Source organism: Podarcis pityusensis, assembly GCF_964106645.2.
Source record: "Podarcis pityusensis genome assembly, chromosome: 16".
In the NCBI taxonomy this organism is placed as follows: domain Eukaryota; kingdom Metazoa; phylum Chordata; class Lepidosauria; order Squamata; family Lacertidae; genus Podarcis; species Podarcis pityusensis.
Genome location: NC_138041.1, coordinates 19,408,573 through 19,426,656, shown reverse-complemented (window position 1 = coordinate 19,426,656; position 18,084 = coordinate 19,408,573). Strand labels below are relative to the sequence as shown.

The 18,084-nt window shown below is 45.7% G+C and overlaps 1 protein-coding gene across 1 annotated transcript in view; it reads right to left on the bottom strand.

Annotated features, from left to right (window-relative positions):
* Positions 1-18,084, bottom strand: part of KSR2 (kinase suppressor of ras 2) — a gene marked incomplete at its 3' end in the record, with an annotated part of 180,225 nt that overhangs the window by 39,968 nt on the left and 122,173 nt on the right. The window contains exons 11-14 of the mRNA XM_080986238.1: positions 16,553-16,594; positions 15,451-15,514; positions 5,828-5,876; positions 4,068-4,429 (exon numbers count right to left, since the gene is read on the bottom strand). Of these exons, the coding sequence (XP_080842364.1) occupies positions 4,068-4,429; positions 5,828-5,876; positions 15,451-15,514; positions 16,553-16,594 (517 nt within the window). The remainder of the gene's footprint in view (positions 1-4,067; positions 4,430-5,827; positions 5,877-15,450; positions 15,515-16,552; positions 16,595-18,084) is intronic.

Below are 18,084 nucleotides of genomic sequence, written 5' to 3'. Positions count from 1 at the left end.
TTTCTGAGCTCCAGGAACAAGGAAATAGTGCAGGCTGGAGAAAGTTCCACCCACCAGCTGATGCAGTTAAAGCCCAGCTCTTACCTGACCTTCCCACTAGTCACAGCCAAATAATAGCAGGCTAGAGGGAAAGTCAGAGAAGAACTTTTTTTTTTAACATCTCGGAACACCAAGCCACACTTGCGTCTGCATCTGTTCTTGCTGAAAACTAATTAAAATGAATGCCAAGCATGCACACTGTTATTCCCTTGGGGAGGAAACCTACCAACCATTCTACTGATTCCCTTCCCACCCCCAACCCCAAGGAATCCCTACATCAACTTGTTTGCAACTTCTGTAAAATGGACAGAAACTTTGCATTGCTATCGGAAAACTTGTCCTGTGTTAAGGATCTTTGCGGAATGAACCTCAGGGGACACTGCTCTGCCAGAGGCAGCAGAGAGGAGCAAGCCCCTGGGACAAGGACTGCTGCTACCTCCACAGCTTGAGGCTCCTCTGTCCTCCGCCTCTGAAGACTGCCTCTGAGAGGCTTCCCAGTTCTTCCAGCACCTCTGGAATACAGATTTGACCCAATTTAAGTAACACTAGCTAAAAAACCTGGTTTGTCTGCCGTCTATTTAAATGTGATGCCATTGTTAAAGCAGCTGCACAGACTGCTACTACCGAGCCAATTTCAAAACCCTGAACAACTTAGGTACATTGTACCTTAGGGACCACTTGAACCCTCGGATCCCAGCTCAATCACTAAGATCATCTGCAGGAGCGTCGCTGGTCCTTCCCCCAAGTCGGTGTTTTGCAACAAGAAGAAAATGAGTCTTTAGTGTCATCGGCCCAGTCCTGTGGAATGCTCTGCCACCAGAGATCCAGCAGAAGCCTTCTGTGCTAGCTTTTAAACGCCTTCTGAAAACTTTTGTATTCTGCCGGGCCTAGGCAGGCAATGAAGAATACACCCCCCACAATGACCTGCTGAGATTTGTTTTAATTCTTTTGCTTTCAACTTTTTAAAAATTTGTTAAAATGATTTTACTGCATGGTTTCATGTTTTTATATTGCGTAAACTGTTGTGAGATATTTCTATGATACAGCGGTATATAAATATTTTAGTAAATGCAGTGGTACCTTGGGTTAAGAATTTAATTCATTCTGGAGGTCCGTTAAGAGTTTGGGGGGATTCAGTCTTGATGGAACCTTGGGTCCCTTCCAAAGCAGTGATCGTGTATCTGTAAGGGTGGAATGTATAAGAGGAAACCAACCCAACCAATTCCTTTGTCAAGGTAATGGGTAAGACTGGCTAACTAAGGACCACAATTTAGCATATCCAAAGAAGTTGTTCCACTGCCATAGAAACAAATGGGTGAGCCTTTTCCTAAGTGAAGAACAATAGGCCAGGGATGCTGGATAGGTGAGAACTGTGTGCTGCTGGAAGCTGAAGACTATGAAGCATATCTTGCTCTCTGCCGAAGATAAGCTGGACTTTGGGGTTCCCTTGAAAACCAAATGGGGAAGCAAGATCTGTTGGGGTGTTAATGCTGTGAGCCCCTCCATCCTATGCTCAGGCTGTATATATGTGTAAAGAAAAGCACATATCCTAAAGACACCACAGTCTCCTCTGACCTTCATTCCAAGGAAACCGAACCCTGGGTAAATCCTCGGAACCAATGGAACTTCTCATCACTCAGAGATTGGGGTGGAGTGTAACAATACTGAAAGGGAAGAGAATTCCAGTCTGCTTCACGACTCACAGCTTGCCACAACAACCAGGCACCATCAGGGGGTCTGTTCAACGAAGTCACGGTGTCCATAGCAATGCAAAACACATACAGGATGTCCTGTGCACCTCACACCACAGCTCATGAAAACAGCAGGCACAAATAAAAACGTTTCACGTATCGATTTAATGAGCTGAGCTAGAAGCCTCAGGAGGAAGACCAGCTCCCAGCTGAAGAAGATAAACACTCAGTGATTATGGACTGAGAATGTCCCGATTAGACTGAGGGCAATCCAGTCATGTTGCCCTTTGACCTTAGAAAGGAGGCTGGGAACTGACAGAGAGCCGAGCAGGAAACCCTGCAGACCAAGATTAAGGCATCAAGCACACAGTCGTAGCGTAGCTGGCTCATCAAGCTGTCAAGAATAAGACCTTGGATGTGCTTTGCGGATTTCCACGAGGAAAAGCAGTGCCTCTTAGCCGAGAGAACTCACAATTCGGTGCGAACACGCCAAAGGGGGGTGTTTTAAATGCAGTTTTACACTCTCCGGTGTTGAACAGGTGGGAAGTCGGGGCAACCTTTGCAGAGATGCCTTCCTTTGGAGAGGCACATCCTGCAGTCTTGCAGGTTATCTGGAACCATCTGTTTATCTAAAGGCATGCAAAGTGCCCATCCCTGTGACAGGTGAACCATTTTCAGGGAGGGAGAGCCCAGGTGTTGTGGGGGCATTTGGGGGGTTAGGGGGTGCAATGTCCTGGCCCATACCGGCTGCATTACTTGGACCAGGATTTTGTTTTCTGCTTGAAACATTAACATTAAAATCAGTACAGTACACAAGCAAGGCATGGGTTACCAGCACAAATGGCAATGGCTAGCAAGCTCAGAAGTTGATCCAATGGCTGGCACACTCCCTGGGCTCCTGTTATATGCTGCTTCTGGATGCAGAGGTGACATATAGCCATCATGAACAGTAACCATTGATCATTTTATCATCTCTGAATTTGTTGGATTCATCCCTTTAAAATCCATCATAGCCCTATGGATGAAAATGCAAGAAGAGGCCTGCTGGATCAGGCCAATGCCCCATCTAGTCCAGCATCCTGTTCCCACCATGGCCTACCAGATGCCCCAATGGGATCTCACAAGCAGGACCCAAGCACAAAAGCCCTCTCCCCTCCTGTAATTTCCAGTAACTGGCATTCAGAAGCATTACTACTCACCATTGTGGCGAGTAAACACTGATACAGTGGTGCCTCGCAAGACGAAATTAATTCGTTCTGCGAGTTTTTTCGTCTTGCGATTTTTTTCGTCTTGCGAAGCACGGTTTCCCAAAGTCTTCAAAATCACCAAAGTCTTCAAAAACCTCAAAAAAGGCTACCACACCGCGTGCTATGAGTTGCTCCTCGAAGTCACCCTGGGTATTAACCGTTTTAAGAAAAAGGAAACAAACTTGCAAGACGTTTTCGTTTTTTTCGTTTTTCGTCTTGCGAAGCAAGCCCATAGGGAAATTCGTCTTGCAAAGCAACTCAAAAAACGAAAAACTCTTTCGTCTTGCGCGTTTTTCGTCTTGCGAGGCATTCGTCTTGCGAGGTACCACTGTAGCCTTATCCTCCGTGAATTTGTTAAACCCTCTTTTAAAGCCTTCCAAGGATGTCACTGTATCTTGTGGCAGTGAATTCCACAGGTTAGCTTCTCCTAGTGACGTTGCCAGTATCCTACCAGGAAGTGGCTCCTGACGCTTAGCCAAAGTCTGCTTCCCTGAAATTTCCACATTTGGGGCTGTAGCCAGCATTCCCTGTCCACTAGCACAAGAGTTTAAAGATTGCACGACAAAGGAATCCAATGCTGTGAGGGAGAGCTAGTTGTGCAAGAGCTGATTCTGGTTGTGAAGTATGTTGCACAACAATTTTTATGTTTTCTCTCACACGGCCGATTTTTCCATTCTCTAGCGCAACAGCTGATCCTTGTTGTGCAATCTGCTGCACAACAACAGTGAATGCAACTGGCATTTGCTATGGCTGTTATTTTTAGCCCACAAATGTTATCCAAATTATTATATGATTTACTGCATTGTTTTTAATAATAATAATAATTTTTAATAATTTTATTATTTTTACCCAGCCCATCTGGCTGGGTTTTCCCAGCCACTCTTTGATATTTCCCTTTCACTGGAATGCATCAAAATTAATCACGTAATTAATGATCAGTCATGGCAGATAGCAAGAAGAACAGTGCAGGTTTTAGCAGAAGCCAAACTGCAGCAGAATGGAAACAACGCTGATTGCAAGGAATCCGGGACGGTGTGGGAATTGCTGCTTCCTCCTATCCCTAAGGTGGTACTTAAGTGATACGGCTTACCTGGTGATGATAGCCAGGTGGGGAGGGCTCATGCAAGCCCCCATGAACAGCACCACGTTCTCGTGCCGCGTCTGCCTGTATGCCATCACTTCCCTCTTGAAGGCTTTCAGCTGGTCCTCGTTATCGCGCTCAATGTCGATCAGGCGGATGGCCACCTCGCCGTGCCAGCGGCCGTGAAAGACCTGCCCAAAGCGGCCCTTTCCAATCAGCTCGCCAATCTCCAGCTGCTCAAAGGGGATGTCCCACTCCTGGAGGAAGATGCTGGTCTGGCTGGCCTTGCGGGGGAAGTTGCGGGCAGAGAGGAGCGAGAGGTTCATCTCCTCAAAATCGTCCTCCGATTCTTCGTCGTTTCCCTGTTCATTCTGGGGGTGGGGAAAACAAGAGAGATTTGTTTTAATGCAAGTGGAGATGATATCCATCGTCCCTGCACGGGGACACCATTTACTTCTCAATCACCTGATGGCACAATGATGTCAGGTGACCCACTTTCATCCCATGTGTGTGCGTCACTTCGAAACTCTGGCAATCAGCTGATTGTAGGGCATGGAAAAAGCTGTGCACAGGGATTTACAGGTGGCACAAATCAGTGGACTGGTGGTGCCTGAAACCCCCTTTTTGGACCAGCCTTGTTTTTACCTGCCCTATGCCAGATGTCCCATACAACATCGGTTGTAGGAAATATGGGCATAGCTTGACCAAAACAGCCACAAGGGCCAAATGTGCAGCTCTGGTGGGTCTGATTAAGTCCACAAGCTGGAGGCCACCCAATGATGTTTTAAAGCAGATATGAGGAACCTTTGGCCCGCCAGCTGTTGTTGAACTACTATCATCCATGGCCATTGCTCATGATCTATGGGGCTGATGAGAGATGCAGATAAGCAACATCTGGAGGGCCAAAGGGTTTCCCACACTTGTTTTAGAATCTATTTTATCTAGCCTATCCAACGATCCAACACAGCATCAGCTAGCCCTCAAGCTATGGATACCTGACAAGCCCTGAAAAAGCAGGCATGGGTTTGATCCCCATATGGGTGCAAATTCCTGCATTGCAGGGGGTTGGACTAGATGATCCATGAGGTCCCTTTCAACTCTATGATGCTACTCTCTTAAGATGGGCTTGGGTGTCAAATGTGTTGGTGCGAGACAACCACAGATCACTACAGGTCAGGTTAGATGGCCCAGAGCATTTTGTGACTGCCAATGGGCAGAGCATCAAGCTAGAAGGAGAGGCAGGCATTGGGTGGGGAAAACCCACAAAAGGCCCCTGACTCCCAGGAATAGGGGGGAGCCCACCACATGATTCTCCTTCCTGTGTGGTGCAGGGTGCTCCTTCACAAGCGATTTCTTGGGAGAGAAGCCACTTGCAAAGGAGCAGGATCGGTGCCTGTGCTGAACACAGGTACCAATTCTGCCTGCTGCAAGGCTTTCCTTTGGAAGAGGTTTCCTTGCAGAGAAGATGCTTGCAAAGGAGCAGCATCAGCACCTCTGCTGAACAGCTGTTCAGCACAGACGCCGATTCTGCCTGCTGCAAGGCTCTCCTTTGCAAAGGCACACCTGCAGAATTAAGCCCCCTGCTCTCGGTCAGGAGTGGAGGTGGGAGAGGTGATGCTATATGTTTAATTAGGTAAAAAAAAAAAAGCCTTGCCCTCAAGCTACTTTGGGATCAAATTCAGGGTGGGATGGGTCACCCTGATTCTGGACCCCTGAATTGAGGCCATGGGATGGATGGGGTGGTCACCAGTTCCTTGTGTGCATCTTACCTCAGAGATTGGTTCCACTTCAATTTGAAGTAATGGGTTTCCTTCCAGGCTGCAGAGAAAACCAAATGTTGCAAATTATTAAGACTTGAAAGTTAGAAGCGCCAGGAGCACAGGGAAAGCTACCTTCTACAGAAGGTCCATCCAGCTCAGCATTGTCAACACTGACCATCAGTGGGTCTCCAAGCAGGGGACATCCCCAGTCCAACTTGAAGATGCCAGGGGGTTGAGCTTTGGACATTCTGCATGCAAAACAGATGCTCTAAGGGCTGAATTATTCCCACTTGAAAATCAATGGGACCAAACTTGTCATGAGTAACTAACTTGTCCCATTGATGTCAACAGGACTGAAGGATGTCTAACTGAGGTTGCATCTGCACCACCATACATTGAATGCAGTATCATACAAGTTTAAACAGTCATGCCTTCTCCCAAAGAATCCTGGGAGCTATAATTTATTAAGGGTGCTGGGAGTTGTGAGGAAATGATCCTGCTTTAAATGTACAATGCAGATGGGACCTTGGTCTCCATGGCAAGAGTCATTAAGCTCCCCCAGAATTTTCTTGAATGGGGGGCTGGAGAAAGGTCGCGGGAGATTGCCTCCCTTTGCAAATGAACAAAGGGCTGCAGTTTCTACAGCAAGTCACGTAAAAAGAATTATGGGATGCTATTCTCTTCTTACGCCCTTCAAACAATCGAATGGGTCACTGCTCAAAGGCTTATAATACGAAGAAGGGAGGAAACACCAACCAAACAACCTTATAGACGAAATTATCCCTGTGTTATAATGCATGTCATCAACGAAGCACAGTTAATTTTGCCGAACAGCAACAATACGTTTGAAGCTCAGTGAAAATATAAATAGATCTGCAGGCCAAAGAGTCATTTCTTGTGAATCAGTTTGATGGGAGGCCAGACCCAATATGAGGTTGGGGCTTATCTCATAATTTCTCTTCCCTCTGCACGCTCCCCACCCCCACTAACAGAAAGGCCACTAGTTTTCTAAAATATGACATGTCAGTGATGAGGGTTTTCATCTGAAATGAAATGATTGTTTGACCCAGCCAGCCATACTGATGACTGGTGCAACAATTGGAAGATATGCAACAATTTATATAGGTATGGTTGATTGATTGACAAGCAAATTGTTTGCCGTAATGACAGATGGGGTGTCTGTGGACGAAGGACATTTTTATCTCAAGGACTTCCGGCAGAATGAAACGCGTCTCTGTATGCACAGAAGCCACATTCGCACCATACATTCAAAGCACTATGATGCCACTTTTAAACAGTTGTGGCTTCCCCCAAAGGATTCTGGGAGTTGCAGTTTGCTAAGGGTGCCGAGAGTTTTTTGGAGGCCCCCATTGCCCTCTCAGAACTAGTTTTCACAGTGGTTTAAACCTTCAATCCTTCTTCCCAGGGAACTCTAGGAATTATAGCTCCAGGAAGCAAAGAGAGGCCTCCTAACAACTCTCAGCACCCGTCACAAAACTATAGCTCCCAGGATTCTTTGGAGGAAACCAGGAGTGTTTAAAGAGGTAACCTGGTGCTTTCAATGTAGAATGTGGCCTGAGACACATTATCACCGTTGTCCAAGGATGTAATGAAGGCCAGGTCCTGTCTTGTGGGAGGGAGTTCCATAGTTTAAGTATGAACTGCATAAAGAAGAGCTTTATTTTGTCTATCCTGAATCTTCCAATGTTCATTTTCATTAGATGTCCCTGAGAGATAGTATTATGAGAGAAGAAGACCATCTTTTCCCTATCCACTTTCTCTACCCCATGCATAATTTTATACACCCCTATTACTTTTGGGTACCTCATATTGAAACCACTGCCTTGTTTTTGAAAGCCCATTTTGCTTTCAAACTGATTGGCACTTAACCACCCACATTTGCCATTAGAGGGAAGGCTGAGTTGACCTTCCCCTAACTGAAGATTGTTTGCCCTTGATGTGTCCCAAAACTAGTATCTTACCTCTACCCTTCCTTTGGTGTCACTCCTGCGAACAGCAAATACATTTTTCTTTATATTTTAAATGGTGTCATTGCTGCTGTTTTCAAAAAGGTGGGACCATGGTGCATTCCTAACAGTGCACTTTCACTTCAGAGACAAAATCAGGCAATTTAGGAATGCCAAAATGCAGACGAGGAGAATTTTGCAAGCGTCTCCAAATGCGATGTACTAAGAAGCAGGCAAAGTTAGCCACGAAATTGACACTGGCTTGGAGGGAAGAAGGTTGAACATCCCTCTTGAGCTCCCTAAGAATCACGCTGAGGCCATTTCTAATGTTGATTCCTCAGCCATGTCTCCGGAGTCCTGTTTAGTTCGGAGGGATCTTCAAATTATTGCAAACAAGTGATATGAGCCACTTGGCTTCACTCCTAGGGAATATACCTAGTTGCCGATTCCATTTTTCACCTGTGTTTTCATTGATTGCCAGCTAATCTCCCCCAGGCCTGGAGCCAGAGATTGCAGTAATAGCCGAGGCGCTGGCAGCACAAAGCTCCTCACCTAACATTATTTCTCCTCCCAGTCCAACTCTCTCCATTTCGTATTTCAGATGAACAGAGAGGGCACCTTTTAATGAAGCAACAGCGAGGAGTGAATTTAGAGCCCAGAGATTGTCTTCTTAGACCAATAAAGACTGATGGTGAGAGGTTCCAGGGAGAAACTATTCACTGAGCATTCATCCTTGTTTGCGGGGCTGGTTAGATGACATCGATCTACAGAGTCACCTAAGAGCAAGAGTTACCCCATAGGTCCCAGTTCAGGAGTGTGTCCACCCCTGTTGTTCAGCCCAGACACTGAGGTCCAGCTCCAACGGCCTTCTGGCAGTTCCCTCACTGTGAGAGCTTCACTATACAGCTTCTGCAGAATGCTGAAGATGCAACTCTTAACCCTGACATTTGATCCTTGAGCTCTAGGATTCTAAGACCCACCTTATTTTTGTGGTTGTAAGTTGTTTCAAACTGTTCTTAATATTGCACTTTAATGTTGCAACCTGCCCTGGGACGGTAGGGTGAAGGGCTGGTAAATAATAATTATAATGCGATAGTGAAGGCAACATATAAAAGTGCATTATGTTAGGGGAAATCGCTTTACAAAAATATGCAGTATTAGGCAAAGCTGCATACAGAATTGGGTGCTTTAGGACAAATTCCTACTAGAATGCTGATGAATATTCATGGGGATTTAGAAAAGAAAGGAATCACAAACAGGAATGGAAATGTGGAGAACTAGAGACTGGGAAACTGAAAGGAACCAAAGTTGACCGATTTGCCCACCCCTAGTTGAGACTTGGTTGAAATTTCAAAAACTAAGCTGAGGCTGAGCCTCCCTGTAAGGAGAAACGCCGTTGTCTTCAGCTCAGGTGCGGCAGCCATCACAAACAGGTCCCTTTTCCATCAAGGGTTTCTCAGCAGGGAGAGCGAGCGGAAGCAAAGCCTTCTGGGAGTCATTTGCCTGCAACTTTACACAAACACCTGCAAAGACTGAATTGCCTTCAGTAAGTTTGTGGGGCAGAGCGGGGGGGGGCGAGACGGGAGAGGAGAGACATTAATTTTTAAAAGCGGGAGCCGACTTTGGCAATTCGTTTGTAAGCCCCGAGTTAGAGCAGCGGAGGGTTCTTTAATCTGCTGCGCACAAACAGCTGCCACTCTGAGATCTCAAGCCTCGCAGAGAAGTCAATTACTCCTGCCTAAAAGCCTGGGAGAAGAAGCCTTCCCAGTGGGACTGGCAGGCCGGTCGCTTCCCGCATCACGAGCGCTGTCCCCTGCTCTGCGTTCCCTTCGCTTTGACCTTTGCAATCCAACACAAGCTTATCAAGTTACGAGCAGCGGCCAAAGCCAGAGGCTCCGTGGATCTGTTTTTCAGCCCTTTATCATTACTGTATTTAAGCAAAGGATGGAGTCCGTACATCCCCGTGTGGGACCCAAAGGCACAGAGAACTAACACAGGAGATCTGTTCCATTGCATATTTTAATTAGGGAGACTTATATTTCAATGTTGATTGCTTTATTGTGCATATTCATTATCCTTTCTGTCTTGTATTTTATTCGGTGAACCACCCTGAGATCTTATGATGAAGGGCAGTGTATAAATCTAACTTCTTCACTTTTAATAGCATTGTGGATGTTTGAGGCATTGGTTCTGAGGTTCGAAGCCCCACAGAGCTTGGGACCAGGTTATAAGAACATAACAAAAGCTTGATGGATCAGCCCAATGGTCCATCTATTCCAGCATCCTCTTCTCACAGTGGCCATTCAGATGCCTGTGGAAAGCCTGCAAGTGGGACATAAGCGCCACAACACTCAGAGGCAGAATGCCTTTGGCAGTGGATGGAGAATATATAAAATATTGTCTCTCCCTTTATATACCCAGCCGGTCACCAAGTTGTGCAGGAGAGGGTCTCCTGTGGGTAGCATTTCATCAGGAAATCCATTCTGTGCAACAGAACAACTGGGCCTTTGGAACTCCCTCCCCTTGTACATCAGACAGGCACCTCCTCTCCTGTCTTTTTCTTTGCCTTCGCTTTTCAACAACGCTTTGAGTTGTCTGCATCTGTATTGGATCTGAATTTGTTTTTGCATATGAAAACGTTTTAATCGCGTGAGTTCTTCCCCTGCCCCCAAATTGCTGTAAGCTTAAAATGCATTTTAAATGTGTACTTTAGTGCCAATTTCTGTACTTTTCTTTATTTCTTTATTTAAAAAAAAAAAAAGCCTGCAGATTAACATAGGAATGGAGCCAGATGGATGCATGAGTAAACAAAGACGAAAGTGGCAGGAACCACTTGCTGTAAATTTCAAGAGGGGGAGGGCGCTGTTGCGCTCGGGTCCTGCCTTCGGGCTTCCCATTGGGGCATCTGGTGGTGAGAACTGGGCTAAATAGGCCCCACTTTGGCTGATCTGGCAAATCTCTTCTTAGGACTGATTCATCCATCCATGAGCACACGATGCAGAGGAAAGCAGAAGTGTGTGTCCAGATTTGCAACTGGAATAAGTGGTACCTTGGGTTACAGACACTTCAGGTTACAGACGCTTCAGGTTACAGACTCTGCTTACCCAGAAATAGTACCTCGGGTTAAGAACTTTGCTTCAGGATGAGAACAGAAATTGCGCTCTGGCGGCGCGGTGGCAGCAGGAGGCCCCATTAGCTAAAGTGGTGCTTCAGGTTAAGAATAGTTTCAAGTTAAGAATGGACCTCCGGAACGAATTAAATACTTAACCCGAGGTACCACTGTATAGGAAGCTGCTTTGTACCAGGTGAATCTTTCTAGCTTCTCCTGTTAAGAAAACAGCACACGTTCACAAACTGCTGCACCCCAACTTCAATCGGGCTCTGATGCACCTATAGGCTCTTCCTACCAAATAATTACTAATGTTTTAAAACAGGGGCTATTGGGGGGAAGTGGACATTGCCCCACCATAAGGGCATAGGAAGAGTCTGCTTGGTCAGGGCAACAGCCCATCTAGTCCAGCCTCCTGCTCTAACAGTGGCCAAGCAGATGCCCATTGTGGGAAACCAGCAAGCAGGATTCAAGCAAAAGAACAACAGTCTCCCCTCCTGCAGTTTCCAGCACCTGGGGGCAGAGCATAGTCTTCATGGCTAGCATCCATCAATAGCCCTCTCTTTCATGATTTTGTCCAATCCTCTTTTAAAGGAGCGTCTCTACCCCCATCGTTCAGCCCGGACACTGAGGTCCGGTGCCAAGGGCCTTCTGGCGGTTCCCTTGCTGCGAGAAGCCACGTTACAGGGAACCAGGCAGAGGGCCTTCTCGGTAGTGGCACCCGCCCTGTGGAACGCGCTCCCATCAGATGTCAAAGAGAAAAACAACTACCAGACTTTTAGAAGACATCTGAAGGCAGCCCTGTTTAGGGAAGCTTATAATGTTTAATAGACCATTGTATTTTAATCTTTTGTTGGAAGCCGCCCAAAGTGGCTGGGGAAGCCCAGCCAGATGGGCGGGGTAAAAATAATAAATTATTATTATTATTATTATTATTATTATTATTATTATTATTATTAAGCCATCCAAGTTGGTAGCTGTCAGGGAACTGCCATCAGTGCCAGAGGGAGAAAGCAAAATCCAGGGGGATTCCGGAGAGCGTCCCGGGAGTGGGAGAGGCAGCCCATCTTCTGGGGAAGAGAATCAGCGTAGCACCAGTGGAGAAGGGGGGCAGATGGGGGAAGCGGCGAGGCGGTCCCATGACTCCTTGCTGGGGACCAGCGGGGAGAGTAGAGGTCCTCCGCTGCCTACGCCCTCCTTGCGCAGAAGGCTTTCACGCAGAGAGAGTAGGAGGAGACTAGGCGTCAAAGAGCTTCTTTGCTGGAAGAAGTTTAAGAAACACCCACTGACGGATTCTGCCAGCGATTGAGACAGCCACAGGTGAGTGGCTGTCCGGACAGAAAAGGTTCACTCAGGCAACCCAGCCAGGTGTTTGCACCGGCTTACGCACGAGGAACCCCTAGAACCATTACAGTAGCCATCGCTGCCTCCTGCGGGAGGGAGTTCCACAGTTTAACTATGTGATTTGTGAAGAAGTACTTTCTTTTCTCTGCCCTGAATCTTGCAACATTTGGTCTCATTGGATGTCAACAAGTTCTGGTGTTGCGAGAGAGGTGCAAAAAACATTTCCCTTTCTCCATGCCTCAGTCAGTCAGCCTGCCTGCCTGCCACCCTCCTTTTGACTTTGGGCGGCCCTGGCTGTCAACTTCCTCTTCCTTGGTCTGAGTTTTGTCCTTGTAGAACTCAGCAGGGAGGAAGACTGGGTGGCTCTGCCTGCCATGGGCTCTGTCGCCACCTACTGTTGGCCTCCTTGCCTTCTGCCTTTCCAGTTAGCCCCATGGGAACAAGCCACCACTAGCCAGAGGGTAAACAGACAAGAGATGGAGATCTCGGGGTCATTTGCAACAGAACAGCAAATGGTTTCTGAACTTTTTGAGAGCAACAAGAGCATAGTAACTCTTTCCGCCTAATTTAGGGGGCTAAAATGAAAAAAGCTAATCAGGTGTGTTCTTCTTGTGTGAAAGGACTGCAAGGCCAGTTAAATTATGTAGGGATGGGGAAGAAATCTGATTCGGTTTGAATTTAAAGCACAATATCTTTCAAATTTTCTCTTTTCAAAATAATATGGGAACTGAAACACAGTCTCCTTCCAAATTCGGGCTTACCCAAATTTCGTGGCACAGTTTTCCAACCAACCAAAGTTTACAGAAATGCATGTATGAAGTGGATATGTGCATAAAAATGAATATATTTGTGAAAATAACATACGATAAAGGCATTATATCAGGAGAAAATGTTGCAAAAGTGTATGAGCCTCAGCCATAACTCCTTGCAAAAATGTGTCTATTAGGAGAAATGCACACTGAATTGTTGAAAGATTGTTGTTTTGGTTTTTTTAAAAGGCAAATTGCTGCAAAAATGTGGAGAAGTGAAGTTAAGATTGGGAAAATAAGAACCAAGATTGACAGATCCTACCACTCCTAGTCACTAGAAACAAATCTCTGAGTTCAGGATGTGATCAGAGGCACCTATTCTTTCATTCTGCCTGGATGTGTCTGGCACCTGACTGTGGTTGGCAGATCGTGGGGTTCTAGTGAAAAAAACAAACTAGATCTGACAAGAAGTCTGCCTGCCCCTGTTTTGAAACTCGCTCTGCTCCCAGCTCATTTTCTCCCATCTCCGTTCTGTCCACCTGCAGTTTCCCCTTCACAGTTCTGATGAGTGAGAATCTTGTACGGGTGTGCACCTTATTAGTTTGAAATCAGTCTCCCTTTTCCTATTGTTCTCCTGTCTTTTGTCCTTTCAGTGGTGAGCCTTCCTTAACAAGTGACAGTTATGTTTCCTTTATTTCTACAGCCCTTCACATTCACCATAAGCAAGCATGAAGGTGAAGTCAGCAGCCTCTGTTTTACCGGGAAGTGAAATTTGCACAACACCATGTAGAAGCACAGCTCTTTCCCAGACAGCGCAACTGAGAGAAGCACCTCTTGCCCAGCACAACTTAGATATATACCATATTTACCCAAATCTAATGCTCACCATTTTGGGGCCAAATTACGTTGTGAAAATTAAGGTGTGCATTAGATTCAATGGCACATTTACACTCGCCAGCAAATACTTTTTTTGTTTTTTGTTTTGAGGTTCTGAAAATTGAGGTGCTCATTAGTTTCAATGACACATTAGACTTGAGTAAATACGGTAGCTTTTGCCCAGATTAACGTATTTACTTCTTTCATCACTTCATTGTAAAAAAAAGAAACACCACACACCCTCAACGTAGATAAAACCGTAAAATCAAGACGAAATCACAACCATACTTTAAAACATACAAATGTTAAAATGCTAAAACAGATTAAAATTACTTCCACTTTCTAAGGTTAGAGACATAGCTATTGCCCAACGTAACTTAGAGACATGGCTTGTCTTCCCAAAGAGCAACAGTAAGGTAACACTGATATGTCTAAGTCAGGGATGGAGCTAACTCCAAGCCTGAAGCCTGAACTGATCCTCCAAACAATTTTTTTTAATGGCTCAACCAGTGATTGTGGTAGCACAGGCAAAGATAAAAACAAATAAATAAAAAGAGGTATAGACAGAGCCTAGCACCCTGATGGGGATGCAAGTTTTCCCCTCTGTGGTTGTCAGGTTGATCAACCGAGGAGCAGAGAGCGGTGATAGCTTGCTCCTCAGTGGACCTGCGCTGATCCGCTGAGAAAGAGGGTATGTGTACACATGACTGGGTGTGCGAGCGAGTGGTGACTGCACCCACTTTTGGCCATACTGGCCTGAGGAGGTTTGGTCAAAGATGCATACAGCCCCCAGGCCAAAAAAAGTTAGCTACTCCTGGTCACAGCGGTTAATACATGGGAGATCTCCTTTGAGAGAGTCAACATCAAAACATGGGAAAACTGCCTTATATGATTGTATTGTATCCTGTGCTCTCTCTTGCACTGGCAGAAAGCTCTTCGGTCCAGCTGAGACTTGCATCAGCGGAAGGAGGAAGGGGGCAATATTTGCAATTCCCCTAGAGCCCCCTGGGCTACATCCCAAAGGATCTCTCAACTTTCTCATAGACCCCTTCAATGCAAGAATCCTGCCCACATCTGTCCCTGGGTGGACTTGAACCACCGCCATTCTGGTTAGCAGCCAGACCCATGGTACCGCAGACTCTCTCCTCTGGAGCAGATCTGAGGCATGGGGGGGGGGGCTAGAGGAAGTCTCTGCTGGTCCAACGAGCCTTCCATCAGCACACCATGGGAAACAGCCCATTGGTACACAGCTCAGTTGGCAAGAACATCAGACTCTTAATCTCAGGACCATGGGTTCAAGCTCAACATTGGGGGAAAAGATTCCTTCAAACTCTACAATCCTATTTTTTTATGAAATTACTTCACCATATTAAAAAGACATTCGCGTGCACCCGCCACCCTGGCTTTCCTGTACGATTTCTTCATCTTCCCCTCCCCAGCGTAAATCTTACTCTTCTAAGAGGGCATTCCAGATCCAGATTCTAGGTCTACTACAATATCTACTAGGGAGAGGCAGGTTCTTCCAAGGAGAGGTCTCAATGGAGGTGGGCTTCAGAATAAGAGCAGAAATTCATGAGGACTACTCACATTGGGTTAGAATTCACTGGATGGAGGATGACTTGGGGCGCTCGGGTGGGCGTCTCGGGCACATCTGAAAGCAAAACAGGAGCCTGGTTCAGAACAGGGAAAGATCGCACGTGCAATTCACATACTTAGCAGTGCCTGCAACATGTCTGCATAGCAAGCATCCTGCTGGCATATGTGACAAGAAGGCCAGTGTGGTGTAGTGGTTAGAGTGCCAGACCAAAAAGGGTTAAAAAAAAAAGTGCCAGACTAAGACCTAGGAGACCATGGTTCAAATTCTCACTCAGTCATGAAGCTCATTTTGGGTGACCTTGAGCCAGTGACTATCTTTCAGCAAAACCTACACCACAGGGTTGTTGTGAGGATAAAACAAGGAGGGGAGAACCAAGTACTCTGCCTTGAGCCCCTTGAGGTAAAAGGTGTGATATAAATGTAAAAAAATAGGTTGCAGTTTTGAGGTAGAGGAGAATGAAATCATCACTATGAGTGTGCACAAGATTTGGCTGAGTCTAAAGCCGAATTGGGAATATTCAGAAGGATTGGTCAGGGTGGGTTGAGACAACCCCAGAAATTTGGAGAGAATTGGATTTCAAAGGCTGGCTGAGTTCCAACTGAGGGGGCTCTTCTTATGTTCTTAATGCAAATGTAAAATTCCTTGTCCGTTGTTTTAGTTTTAGAATTTAAAATTTGACTAAAAACTGATGTACACAAATATGTGCCTTTGACCAAGATAACCCCCAGTCCCCAAAGCTGCTCTGATCGAGATGCTGTTCCAACTTTTAAATACCTGCTGAAAGCTTTTCTATGCAGGCAATTAAGTTAATGGATGACTGGTTTTATCATTTCGTGTCATTTTTATTGCATGGTTTTATGTAAAGTTGTTGTGCAGTGCTGTGGTGTTGTTGTTTTAATGAACAGCGGTATACAAATATTTAAAAAAACACACAGAGATGGAATCGCCTTTAAATATGAACTGAGTTGAGTTTCCCATCTCTACAGGGTATGAAATTGAATGTGTGGGGAAAACTGGCCACGTGTCAGATGAAGATGGGTTTTTGCGCAGGAGATGCCTCTGGGAGGCTGCAGCCGTTCTCGAGAAACTTACCTGGGAAGATGAATTGCTGCTTGTATTTGTAGTAATGAGAAGCTGTAAAGGAGAACAAGGATAGCTTAGGAAAGGTAAGTAGTCAGAGAGCACCAGTGCGCCTCTAAGAAATCAGACAGGAATGAGGCTTGTGAAACATCACCCAACAACCTCCCCCCAAAATAATTGCTTGCTTTGTATTTGTGCTCCCAGAGGATGCAGAGATGGCCATCAACCTAGATGGCTGATCTTCTCTGGGCTCAATGTTTAAGGAGACCCAGAAAGGAATCTTTTGGTGGGGCAGCGCCCCCTTTGCCCCAATGGACCAGCCCTCTACAGAGTAGACGGTGTGAAGGAACTGGACTGATGTTTTGAAGAAGAAATATTGGATATCATTTGTTTTGGGAATCACGGGGTGAACCTGGGTTCCTGAAGCAAACCCATGTCTGGCAGGTAAGCAAATCAGGAGGTGTCAAAATGAGGATGTAAAGTGTGGCTTGTGGACAGTCTAGTCTGTAGAGTGGATTAAGGCAAAAGTGGACCTTTTTCTGCTGTCTGTGGGCTGAGATATAAAAGCAGCTCAGGGACAGAAGAAGAGAAGCTGCTTCCTTGGAGGCCGACTAAAGACATCCCTGGGGAGAGTGCTGATAAAGAGGAAGATTCCATGCTCCAGTTCCTGGGCTTCCCTTCAGGTGTAAACAGTTCGCTTCTGTTTTGCAACACATCATTGCTTTTGTGTGCCTTTATGTTGTCACCATTGCTGCTGCATTTTCTACATTTTGCAAAGGCCTGGGGTGGGTCTCTAGGTTTACTCTGCCCACCAAGGAAATGGTTGTATGGAGGTTTAGTTAGTTATTTGCTGCTTCTGTCCACTATATTTCTGTTCTAGAACAAAACTGTTTTTGTACTACGTGTCTCAGTGCTGTAGGCTGTCAAGACAGGAATTAATATTTTTTCCTTTTATCTGATGAAAGAGAGAGAGAGAGAGTACGTACACACACACACAGACACACACGTATGACCAAGCTGCATTTTTGCAATGGAAGGTAAATGAAATTGGAGTGAGTACTTTGAATCAAATATCAGTGGGTTGTAAAGGTGATTCATTGGTTTAAGCTAAATTTAAGAGTAATTCCAGGACATTTAGAAGATTTGCTTTAACCTTGCCCTTATTTTAAATGGGAAGTGCATTTGCTCATGTTTTGTGTCTGTCTTAATAGACATTTTATTGTATTATTTGCAATGGCCTATGGCTACTAAGCAATAAAGATTGATCATGCACTGAAAACAAGGAGGGAAATGCCCAGCCACACTAGTGATACAAACCAAAATGGTTCAGCTCCAGCAAGTCACTTTGGAGGCATCTTGAATACTACTCAAAGTAAATAAATGCCATCAAATGGACAAATAAATATAGCCTCTTTAACAAAATTCCACTACTAGCAGAATCCAGGGCTTTGCTTTCAAAAATTCTAATTCTATTGGTAAAATGGATCCATTCAAATTTTTAGTCGCCGCAGGCTGTGAAAATTCCAGCTGGGTAGCCAAGATCC